Consider the following 12995-nt stretch of genomic DNA (forward strand, 5'->3'; position numbering starts at 1 on the left):
CTCTCTAAAAAACGATGTTAAGTGACATGACAAATTGTTAGAATTCAACCTTTGTTTCATGGATTTTATTAATCTCTTAGTATCATAGCTACAAAGTAACCAAAAAATTTTGAGTTTCAGGTTATGGAACCTGAGCTGCTGTGTCTATTTGGGGTTATTGTGTTTGCAGTTTTCTGAACATGTTTCAGTATATTGTGATTGGTAGTCGCAAATATCCCAAGGGATGAGGACAGTTATTAGGATTTGCATTTAATAGATGAGCAAATTAGGGTTCAGAGAGACATAATGTGCTTAAGAGAACTTCGTAAGAGGACTTAATTAAGAACTTAATTAAGAGAGCTCTGCCTTCCAGTGCTTTTTTCCTACTGAACATACTGTCCAAGAAGAGAATGTGCTCAGCCCCTTAGGGAACCAAACCCAGTGGGACCACTTCTTCCTTAGTGTGAGGTAGATCACACATACAGGAAAGTATGTGCAGGGTACATTTAATAGTTTAAATCCTAGTTAAGTCAAAACCCATGTAGCCACCATCCCGCCAGAAAAAGAACACTGCACACTGCAAATTCCCAGAAACCTGCTTCCCTTCCCTCCCATAGTTCTCCTGGATTAGAGCTTTAATACCCACCCAGAGGAAACCACTATTTTGAATTTTGTGATAATCCTTTCTTTGTTCTTTATAGTTTTACCACCTAAAAAAAAAATTTTTTTAAGGGCCACACCCACAGCATATGGGTGTTCCCAGGCCAGGGGTCCAGTTGGAGCTACAGCTGCTGGCCTACGCCGCAGCCACAGCAATGAGGAATCCAAGCAGTGTCTGCAACCCATACCACAGCTCACGGCAGCACCAGGTCCTTAACCCACTGAGCGAGGCCAGGAATCCAACCCATGTCCTCAGGGATACTAGTTGGATTTTTAACCTGCTGAGCCACAATGGGAACCTCATGATGTCAAGGTTTTTGGCTTCAAGAAATATTCTTGGTATGGGTATGATTCAGGGAGGTTATTTCTTAAAGGAAAGATCAGGAGTTTGGTCTGAGCATATGCAGTTTATGGTGTCAGACCTCCAAATGGCGATATAAAGGACACATGAGTCTAGAGTTTAGTGAATAGATCTAGCTGCAGTTATAAATATGAGAGCCATCCGTTTGTAGAGGATATTTAAAGCCATATGAGACCGGATGAGTCACCTAGAGAGGGTGCAGAAAGGGGAGATTTAGAGAATGGTGAAATGAGAAAGAACCAGCCAAGGAGCCTGATAAGACGTCAGCCGTGAGTCAGGATAGTGTTGTTTTATGGGAAGAAGGCTGTGGTCAAAAGTGAGGTGCTGCACGGTGTTCTCCACGGTAAGGACTGATAATGCCCCTTTGTACTTAGCCGTATGCAGTCATTGATGGCCTTCATGAGAGCGATTTTATTGGACTATTGTGAGTAAAGGACTGGAGAAAAACAGGAGAAATATTAAAGATAGTGATTATAGACAATGTTTTTAAAGGAGTTTTGCTCTAAAGGGAGTGAGAACCAAGATGGTGCTGCTAAAGGTTTTGTGGTTTGTTTGTTGTTTGGGAGGAATCCAACACATGTTATTTTGATGGAAGTGACCTGGTCTAGAGAAAAAAATTGAGAATGCTGTTCTTGAGTAGGTGACTTGGAAGGGATGCAGTGTACAAGTGGATGGACTCTATCTGGTTCACACAGGCACGGGAGGCAAGACGGTGGTATTTAGGCAGAGCGGGTGGGTGGGTAGACAGTGTCAACACGTACGGTTTTGGGGGTTTTTTTTTTTAGTTAATTAGGAAACATGATCATAAGGTGTGGGTGAGCATGGAGGATGCAGAGCCAAAGGTTTAAAGAAACAGAAATGTAAGTCAATTAGGGAAATAGAGGGTTGCCATATATTAAGATACCTGAGTGGAGATAGATAGACAGACAGCATAGATAGGGATAGAGATATAGTGAATGTCTGGAATATACATAAAAATGCTCTTTAAAGATTAGCTCCAAAAAACTATATTAAAGGTGAGATGATTCCATAGTTTTTCCTTCTTGTATACTTGGACAGACTGTAGAGTTGGGGTTCTGCTGTCTTAATAAAATGAGTTAAGCGCTTTCTCTTTCCGTGCTCTGAAAGGGTTGAGAGCTCCGACATAAAATTTTTCTGTCTTCTGAGGGTGTATAGCTTTAAAAGTGCTGTAAGTCCATTTGAACCCGGAACTTCTTCCAGGGACAGAGTTTTGAGGATATTTCCAATTACTTATAAGGCTTTATTGCCCTATCAGTTTTCTCCCTCTTCTTGAATCAGTTTTGCTCATTCGTTTTCCATTTAATTTTTTTTCTCAGATTTTTAGTGTCAGTATAAAGAAGCTTTATAATTTTTAGTATCTCTGAATTTTTATCTTTATTTTATTCTTACTGTTGCATTTGTGTTTATACTCCTACCCCTTTATTTAAAAAATAAAGAAATTTAGCTTTAATTTTTAACTTTCAATCTTTGCATAATGTTTCACAGTGTTTCCTTTAATATGATAATATCCCACATCATTACAGATTCAAATGGAAAATGAGATTTATAAAAAGAAAAGAATAACAATTTAAGTATAATCATTCCCTATTTAAAAGAGATTCAAGAAAATTATCTTTAAATAAACACTTGACTATTTAGCTGAGCATTTCCCTAATTCTTGTTTTGTTTGAAATAAAGCTTACACCTGGTAAATCTTTTATTGTTGAATATATTGGGCAAAAATGATTGGGAAAATGTTTCATAACTTGGATTCATTGTTCATTAAAATTCTGTGCTTTGGACTAAAAAAAAATCTAAAATTGTTATACTTGCTTTACTAACTATACTAGGAGACATATATCACTTGTAAATGGTAGTTTTTAAAGAGTCATAATTTAAAAAGAAAGACTGCTTCATTACACCCTAGACCTTGTCAGTACACAGTCTCTGAAACAGACAAAAATGCATGTGCAGTTATTACATCTTGCTGTCTGGTTTCCAGAGGACTCAAACAAATAGAACAATCTTTGATTCTTCTAGTTTTCACATTTTCAATCTTTAGAAGTGTGTATTAAAAATACTTCACTTGGAGTTCCCATCGTGGGTCACCAGAAACGAATCTGACTAGCATCCATGAGAATGCAGGTTCAATCCCTGGCCTCACTCATTGGGTTAAGGATTCGGCGTTGCCATGAGCTCTGGCCTAAGTCGAAGACATGGCTCGGATCTGACATTGCTATGGCTGTGGTGTAGGCTGGCAGCTTCAGCTCTGATTCAACCCCTAGCCTGGGAACCTCCATATGCCACAGGTGCAGCCCTAAAAAGACCAAAAAAAAAAAAAAAAAACCTTTCAGGAGTTCCCATTGTGGCTGGGGGTTAAGAATCCAACTCGTATCCATGAGGATGCAGGTTCCATTCCTGGCCTTGCTCAGTTGACTAAGGATCCAGCATTGCTGCAGGCTGCTGTGTAGGTCACAGATGTGGCTTGAATCTGAAGTTGCTGTGACTTTGGCATAGGCTGGCAGGTTTGATTTGACCCCTAGCCTGGGAACTTCCATATGCCGCAGGCATGGCCCTTAAAAAACAAAAAAAACACAACTTCACTTTCAAGTCTGCTCTCTGAAATATCTATCATACCTAGTGTCAGATTTTGTCTAAAATCCCACATTTATCTTTTGTATGTTCCTCCTTTTCTTATTTATTTATTTATTTATTTTGGTGTTTTGTCTTTTCTAGGGCTGCACCCAGGGCATATGGAGGTTCCCAGTCTAGGGGTCTAATCGGAGCCATAGCCACTGGCCTATGCCACAGTAATACAGGATCTTAGCCGCATCTGCAGCCTGCACCAACAGCTCGCGGCAACACTGGATCCTTAACCCACTGAGCGAGGCCAGGGATCAGACCTGAAACCTCATGGTTCCTAGTCAGATTCGTTAACCACTGAGCCACAACAGGAACTCCTATTCCCCTTTTCTTGATCAGACTTTCCAGAAGCATGGCTTTCTTATGCTTTTCAAGTGGTTGGTACATACTCTTCTGTTTAATTATGAAAGAACTTAAGGCTATTAATTTTCCTCTTAGTGCATGTTGGCCATATTCCATAAATTATAACTTTCAGTGTTCCCATTGCCATTAATTTGAAATGCACTTTTTAAGTGAGATTTATGGTGGTGTAATCTATTTTCAGAAACCTTTCTAGATTTACAGTTCAAGATATACAGTTTGAGTTTTGACAGATGTATACAGTTGTGTTACCACCAACACAATTATGATATAGAATCTTTTCAGTTCATTCCAGAAAGTTCTTTTAGGCGCCTCTGTAGTTAATCTTTTCCCTAACCTCTGACTACCACTGAACTGATTTCTAGCCTTACAATTTTGCCTTTCCAAAATATAAATGGAATCATGCAATGCGTAGCCTTTGGGGTATGGTTTCTTTTGCTTAGCACAATGCTTCCACATTGTTACATGAAACAGTAGTTTGTTCCTTGTTACTGCTGAGTAGTAAGTATTCCCATGTATGGACCATAATGTGTTTATCTCTTCACAACTTGATGGACATTTGGATTATTTCCAGGTTTTGTGGGTGTTTTTTGTTTTGCTTTGTTTTTGCTGTTATAAATAAACATATTGTACAGATCTTTGTAGGACATTTTTTGGAATAAGTACCTAGGAGTAGAATTGCTCATTTCTGTGGTAAATGTATGCTTAACTTTGTTAGGAAACTGCCAAACTATTTTCTATAATGGCTGTACCATTGTACATACTCACCAGCAATGTGTGAGTTTTAGTGTTGTATCCTTGTCAGTACTTTATAGCATGTGGTTTTGTAATTTTAGCATTTGAATAGGTGTGTAGTGGTATCTTATTGTGTTTTTTTTTTTTTTGATAGGCAAGAAATGGATTTATTAAGATTGGATGCTTGTGAAAATTGCAAGCAGGCAGGCAAGGATGCTCTGCCTCTTATTGTGGTTTTAATTTGCATTTCCCTGATGACTAATGTTGAACATGACTTGTCTTTCAGAGCTCTTCTTTCATGAAGTGCCTTTTGTAATCTCATGCATTTTTTTTTTAGGTTTTATTGTTACTGAGTTCTTTGTGTATTCTAGATAGAATTCTTTATTAGATATGTATTTTATAAATATTTTCTTCCAGTATGTGCCTTTAATACAGTATCTTTTGAAGAACAGAAGTTTTTTGTTTTCATGAAATCTAGTTTATCCTTTTTTTTTTCTTATTTGTATTGTATTTTTGTGTTTTTTTCTAGGAAGTCTTTACCCAACCCACAGTCACAAAGATGTTCTCATGTATTTTCGTCTAGAGGTTTTATTGTTTTCGGTTTTGTATTTAGCTCTGTGTTTTTTGAGTTGACTGTTGTATGTGGTGCAGGGTAGAGATGAAGGTATGATTGGACAGCCAGTTGTTCCACCATTTGTTAAAAAGACTGCTCTTTACAAATTGCCTTAGCGTCTTTGTTGAAAATCAGTTGACCTTATCTGTGTAGGTCTACTTCTGTATTTTCTCTGTTCCTTTGGTCTGTGTGTCTGTTCTTAAGTCAGTAGCACACAATTTTGATTTCTGTAGCTTGGAGCTCTAAGTCTTGGAATCAGGTCGAGTAAGTCCTCTGCCTTTGTGTTTCTTTTTATTTTGGATGTTATAGGTCCTTTGCCTTTCCATATAGAATTTTGAATCCGTTTGTTAATTTCTACAAAAAACATCTCCTAGGCTTTTGATTAGTAGAAGAGTCTGTAGATCAGTTTGGAAAGAATTGGCTTCTTAATAGTATTGAGTTTTCTCATCTATGAACATGACATATCTTTCTAGTTTTTTAGATCTTCCTCAATTTCTCATCAGTAGTTTTTAGTTTTCAGCATACAGCTTTTGCGCATATTCTGTAAGATAGTCATTTCTAAGTGTTTCATGGTTTTTGGTTATACTGTCAGCCCTCTGTATCTTTTTTGTAATACATTTTTTTTTGTAATATTTGCATTGAACTTCACAGCCACGTTAATGGTTACTTAAACGTTAACTGCTTTTTTGATTTCACAGCTTACTAGTATTTCTTCATTATACCACATCTTCCTTGGAGTTTTTTATTCTGATTTATTTTTCTCGTTTTTGTGACTTTTTTCTTTAGCTCTTTTTAATTGAAAATATATATTTTTTTAATGTTTGTCTCTTCCACAAAGAGTTTTTTTCAACTGTACCTGAAACTTGAGAATATTGATTTTAATTAAATGGATGTGGTTAAAAGTAATCATTTTTTCAAAGCCTAGGTATATTTTCTTTTTCTTTCTTTTTTTTTTCCTACTTCTTTTACTTTATTTTACTGGACTATAATTGCTTTATAATGTGTTATATTTTCAGATGTACAAAAAGTGTTTCAGTTATACATATACACATGCCCATTCTTTTTCAGAATCTTTTCCCATGTAGGTTATTACAGAACGTTGAGTAGAGTTCCCTGTGCTACACAGTAGGTCCTTGTTGATTATATATTTCTTATATATAGAAGTGTGTATACGTTTATCCCAAACTCCTAATTTATCCCTCCCCTCTCCCCTTTGGTCACCATAAGTTTGTTTTCGAAATCTATGAGCTGCTTCTGTTTTACGAAGAAGTTCATTTTTATCATTTTTTAAAATGAGATTCCACATATAAGTAATATCATATGGTATTTTGCTTTCTCTGTCTAACTTACTTCATTCAGTAGGAAGCCTAGGTATATTTTCAAAAATACTAAAATAGAGCAGAAGAAATAGTTCCAGTGATTCAGTCTTTACAAGGTAATGGTTTGTTGATTTCAAATTTGAATTTTACTCTCAATCACCAAGAGTAATACTTTTTCTTCTGGGTCTTCCTCTTTCCCTCTTTCCTTCCTTCCTTCTTCCCGTTCCTTTCTTCCTGCCAGTCTTATCACTGCTGATTGATTTTTGAGTCTTGGTATTTCAAGTGCAAATTGTGTCCATTTCATTGTCGCTTTTACTGGTGTGTTGGTAGGTATTTTAATTTCTACCTGTAGCCACATACTCCAGGTTTAAAGGAAATACTGTCATTCTGAATGTTTTAAGAAGGAAGGGCCTAAATCAAGGCCCAGGTATAGTGTGTCAAAGTTAAGATAGTCAAAAACAAATAATTTCATAGAAACAAATATGTTTCGTATGTTTATATTTTTCCCAGGATTTTTAAAATATATCTTACTATGATATCCATTCGCGTTACTCAGTATTAATAGTTTACGCTATTTCTGATGTTATCATCTTATCTGAAGAGGTTGATTTATGCAGCGTATCTGTTACACAGCAAGAGATGATTTGTTCTGGATATTCTCAGAGACGTAATTTTATTTTTACTTGAGCTCTCCTGAGGTTTCTGATTTGTACCTTACCTACCTGATCCTAGGGAGAATGACAAGTTGAACATGAGAATTAGTTCTTCTAATAATTTTTTTCTTTGTAGTTAGTACAGTGGAGACAGAAAATTTAGAGGTATTAGGTCTCTGACGGAGTACGTTTATTATTTTAATTGAAGTATCGTTGACATACAATATTATGTTAGTTTCAGGTGTATAACATAGTGAGTCAACATTTAAATATATTACGAAATCATCACCAGGTAAATCTAGTAACTGCCTGCCCTCATACAGAGTTACTGCAGTGTTACTGACCATATTTCTTGTGCTGTCTGCCACATATTATGACTTACTTCTTTTAAGACTGGAGGTTTGAATCACTTTTGCAGAGAACCTTTTTTTTAACGGCTGCACCTGCAGCTTATTAAAGTTCCCAGACTAGGGGTCACATTGGAGTAGCAGCTGCCCACCTACGCCACTGAGTGAGGCCAGGGATTGAACCCCCATCCTCACAGAGACAGTGTCAGGTTCTTAACACACTGAGCCACAGTGGGAGCCCCTCAGAGTACTTTTAACATGACATTTTTCTTTAAAGATTATAAACTTTCTGCCATGCTTTTCTGGAACACATCCCTGGTGACCAGTCCCATTCTAGAGTTGAGGAGAAGCCCCCATTTAGGAGCTGACCCAGAAAATAGTAATTCAGGACAGAACCTCAAATGAGCAGTGAGTGAAACCAGCCTGGAGAGAAAAATTCAGACCAGATAATCAGTGACAATGACAGTGGTTGTGTATGAGAAGGGGACTCCTTATGAAGAGTTAGATTTTTCCATTTTGTTATGAAACGTCCTGGTAAGAACAGTTTTGTAATAGATAATATCCTTGAAGTAGAACCTTGAGCCAGATTTCATCATTGAAGTATGACTGACATGCTGTCTCTGGGGAGCTTTATGATGTGCTGCTCTGTTAAGCTTACCACTGAATTAATGGGCCTTTAAACCACTGTTATTTATGAAGAACATTTTAGGTATCCAGGACTGTGCAAAAGGACAGAAATTAGAAGATAACATTGTAAATAATTTATAAGGTTTTCTAATATTTTGTTCAGTTTTCAAATGGTAAATTGTTTCCTCAAAATTACTAACGTCATTATCATCTTATGTAAAATATCTCACTCACTTTCTTGATTTCCCAAAAGACTAAATGTCTGTTATACATAGAGCCCTCTATAAGACATGATTTCCAATATGTATAAATGCAGACATAACCCCTGGGGCTACTTGGAGAATTTTATTCCTCAGTACAAACTAATGAACAGTCCAAGGCAGAACAGATTAGGCAATAAAAAGTCGATAAACGGAAATGGTCTAAGTATTTGAATAAATAAATTAAAACTATAAAATTACCTAATAGCCATCACTTTTAAAAAAAGAGCTTTCTTTTGAACTTCAAAACCAGCATCTGTATCTGCTTTTATTTCTTCATTCTCTGCTCTTTCTTTTTTAACACACCCACATTTAGATGGGTTCCTGCAGAGGTCCTTTGCTTGGTTATTTAAAAGATCACCAGTGTTCTTCTCATCGCTAAATCCAGAGCCTTTTTTTGGCCTTTACCGTCTTTCCTTTTGATGCATTTGGCACCGTCCACCTCCCCCGGGTCTTTGGCCCTTGCTCGTCCTCACTCTCTAACCTGCTCCTCTGTGTGCTCTTCTCTGCCCGCTTTCCTCCGAAATGAATTTTTGAGTCCCGTCTCCATTCTTTCTTCCTCATTGAATGCCACTCACAGGGCTTCCCTGAACACCAGTACATGTGTTCTCTCACCTGAGCTCAGTTGCTGCCCAGCACAGTAGTTTGCAGAGGTTGCAAAACGCTTTGATGCTCAGTTGCTATTTAATCTTATAGACAATAGATGCCGCCCTAATATTTTCTTTTAAATTTTACTTCCTTTCTTTTAATGCTGGTACATTCGTGTCTCAAAATTCAAATGCTACAAAAGGCTATACAAATATTTCCCAATTATTGTTCTGCCATCCACTCATCTCCTTTGCCCAGTGGCAACTGCTGTCTAATTTCACTTTTCTGGAGATGTTTTATATGAAAACAACAATTCAGGGATCTTTTTTTGTCTTTTGAGGGCCACACCTGCAGCATATGGAGGTTCCCCAGCTAGGGATCAAATCTGAGCCACAGCTGCTACCACAGCCACAGCAACGTGGGATCTAAGTTGGGCCTGTGACCCACACCACAGCTCACGGCAACTCCACAGCCTCAACCCATTGAGCAAGGCCAGGGATGGAACCCGCAACCTCATGGTTCCTAGTCGGATTCGTTGCCGCTGTGCCACGACAGAGACTCCCCACAATTTTTTTTAAAAGCTGTAAAGTTTGGAGTTCCTGTTGTGGCTCAGCGGAAATGAATCTGACTAGTATCCATGTGGATGCAGGTTCAATCCCTGACCTCACTCAGTGGGTTAAAGATCTGGTGTTGCCGTGAGCTATGGTGTAGGTCACAGACAAGGCTTGGATCTGACGTGGCTGTGGCTGTGGCATAGGCAAGAAGCTACAGCTCCAATTCAACCCCTGGCCTGGGAACCTCCATATGCTGCAGGTGCGGCCCTAAAAAGGAAAAAAAAAAAAAGAGAGAGAGAGAAGAAAAATCTGTAAAATTTAAAATAGGTAGAGAATTTTAAGCAATATTGATGTTTTACCTTCTGTGTTCCTTTCTTTTCCGCGTTTCAGGCTCTCTGTGAATGTGCCCTCCAGACTCCCTATGACAGCTTGAAACTTGGGATGTTGTCTGTTCTTTCCACGCTGTCAGGGACCATCGCTGTCAAACATTACTTCAGCATAGCTTCAGGTAAAGAGAAGAAAGGAGATAATATATGGATAACATGCCGATCCTTTATTTGTGTTGGTATTTCAAGTTGTTTCCTCTATAAAGCTTTGGAATCAGGAAAGGTTTCAATTTCATACTCTGTTATATGTTAATAATTTCTTTGCAAATGATTTATTAACTAATTCCTATGATAATAAAATCTTGCATCCTTAATCTTAACTCAAGGCTATTGTTTTTCTGAGTTTGCCCTTTTCTGCATTGTGTAGATAAAACAGTATTTTTGAGGATGCTTAAAGTAGCTGGTTTGCTTTCGTGTCTCTCTGACATAAATTGCCCTTTGGATTTAAGTACATTTCAAAGGCCAAGTGGTGGTGAATTTTAAAAGCAAATGTCATGTTATCTCTCTGGAAAATGATTAAAATGAAACTTTACCCCAGTTCAATAAGACTTTCCCAGTTGCCTCTTCAAAATAATTTAACTCCAGAATGCCTTTATTAATGCCCTGTGAGGCACTTGCTTACATAACAGATTTAAGGCTTTGTTGTTTTGTTTTAATGAAGTTTTGTGGAAATCTCTGTTGCTTCCTTTTCTAGTCAGTTAATTTGTTTTTTGTTTGTTTGGTTTTTTTTTCTGGCTAAAGAGCATTTTATTTTATTTTATTCTTTTTTTTTTTTTTTATTTTCCCACTGTACAGCAAGGGGATCAAGTTATCCTTACATGTATACATTACATTTACATTTTTCCCCCACCCTTTGTTCTGTTGCAACATGAGTATCTAGACATAGTTCTCAATGCTACTCAGCAGGATCTCCTTGTAAATCTATTCTAAGTTGTGTCTGATGAGCCCAAGCTCCCGATCCCTCCCACTCCCTCCCCCTCCCATCAGGCAGCCACAAGTCTCTTCTCCAAGTCCATGATTTTCTTTTCTGTGGAGATGTTCATTTGTGCTGGATATTAGATTCCAGATATAAGTGATATCCTATGGTATTTGTCTTTGTCTTTCTGGCTCATTTCACTCAGGATGAGATTCTCTAGTTCCATCCATGTTGCTGCAAATAGCATTATGCCATTCTTTTTTATGGCTGAGTAGTATTATTCCATTGTGTATGTATACCACCTCTTCCGAATCCAATCATCTGTCGATGGACATTTGGGTTGTTTCCGTGTCCTGGCTATGGTGAATAGTGCTGCAGTGAACATGCGGGTGCATGTGTCTCTTTTAAGTCGAGTTTTGTCTGGATAGTCAGTTAATTTGAATTGAATTAATTAAGGACTACACTGTGCATTTGTCTTTTTTTTATGGCTTCACAGCACATAAACTTTTTGGGTAAAGGAAATTTCCCACCATTTAAGTCTTGGTAGGAGGCTGAAAAGACCTGATACTCTATTGCTAAGCCCAAGCCTCCGGCCAGCTAGGGTGCACACCAGTGCCCTGGACTCAACTAGTCATTTTCATACACCAGAAAAAAATTGGGAGCCAGTAACAAGTAGGTGTGGGAGAATCCTTTCTGGTGCTGCAACAACGATCAGCAGCATCCAGTTTCCAGGGTACATGGCAGCAGGCATGTGGGCTGTTTGGTACCTTGGGCAGCAGTTTATGCTGTGACGTCAAGAAACAATAACAGTGGTGGTAATGCCTTTACTGGATTACTTCATATGTGATTGGGGCTGTGAACCTGGTGGGTCTCTAGACTTAACTTCTTCCTGTCCATCTTCTGAGCTGATTTGTCTAGCCTTTCCAGTAATTCTCTGAGGCACCTCTGTATTAGTTATCTATTACTACATAATAAGTCACTTCAAAACTTAGTGGCTTAAAACCACCATTTCATTTGCTCTGATTATCAGCAGTTGTGACTGGCCTCACCTGGGCTCGCCTGTAAGACTGCAGTCATCTGCGGCCTGCACCAAACCAGATGGTCTAAGGTAGCCTCACTCACCAGCTAGAGGTTGGAAAGGCTTTCAGCTGAGGCACATTGATTTTCCTCAACGTGACTCTCGGCAGGCCAGCTTGGGCTTGTTGACATCATGTTCTTAGGGTACTAGCAGCAGCCAAAAGAAGGCAAGCCACCAGCATACAAGTGCTTTATAGCCTTTTGCTTGCACATATTTTTAATATCTCATTGGCCAAGCAAGGCATGTGGCCAAGCCTGGATAGGTGGAGAAATAAACACCTCTTGAGGCAAGGAATTGGAAAAGTATATTGCACTGGGGCATGCCTACAGGGGATGAGAGAGATATCACGCCTTTTAAAAAATCGCCAATGTACTCATTGCGCTTTCCATAAATTCTTTTTCTCATAAAGCAGCCAGTCTCAGTTTCTTAGCTTGCAGTTATTATCCTTGACTGACACACACTTTGAAAGAGCAGTAGTAGGCAGAGTACTAATTTTATCCTATAATTCATAAGAGCTTTCCTGTACAAGTACCTTTCACATGAGACCAATGCAAGGGGGGTTATAAATATTACAACTGAGGCTCATAGAGCTTGCATGACATGTCCAAAGTCACATACTTAAGAAGTACCTGAGCCCAAAGGTTCTGATCAGAATTCTTTTTTATACTAAACTGATCTAGATACGAGATGAATTTCTTTTTCTTTAGTTTTCAATTCCAAAGACCTTTGTAAGCCTTGTGTTGGGTTTTAAAATTCAGGTACTTCTCAAGCTAGATATTTTATTTGTCCTTATATTGACCTTTGTTAAGTTGCAGTTTGTATATGGAATTAAGCAAAAAGCATAAATAACCAGACTGGGTAATGTTCACAGGAAATAAAAGTCAGGGATTTTCCAAAGTTAGATTATTTCCATAGA

At 38.1% G+C, this 12995-nt stretch overlaps 1 protein-coding gene across 2 annotated transcripts in view; it reads left to right on the plus strand.

Moving 5' to 3' along the window:
• Positions 1–12995, plus strand: part of INTS7 (integrator complex subunit 7) — a 77147-nt gene that overhangs the window by 28267 nt on the left and 35885 nt on the right. For both annotated transcript variants that reach the window (XM_047752301.1, XM_047752302.1), the window contains one exon: positions 10090–10207. In XM_047752301.1, coding sequence (XP_047608257.1) covers positions 10090–10207 — 118 coding nt within the window. The remainder of the gene's footprint in view (positions 1–10089; positions 10208–12995) is intronic.

This window comes from Phacochoerus africanus, chromosome 11 (genome assembly GCF_016906955.1).
Source record: "Phacochoerus africanus isolate WHEZ1 chromosome 11, ROS_Pafr_v1, whole genome shotgun sequence".
NCBI classification, from domain to species: Eukaryota; Metazoa; Chordata; class Mammalia; order Artiodactyla; family Suidae; genus Phacochoerus; species Phacochoerus africanus.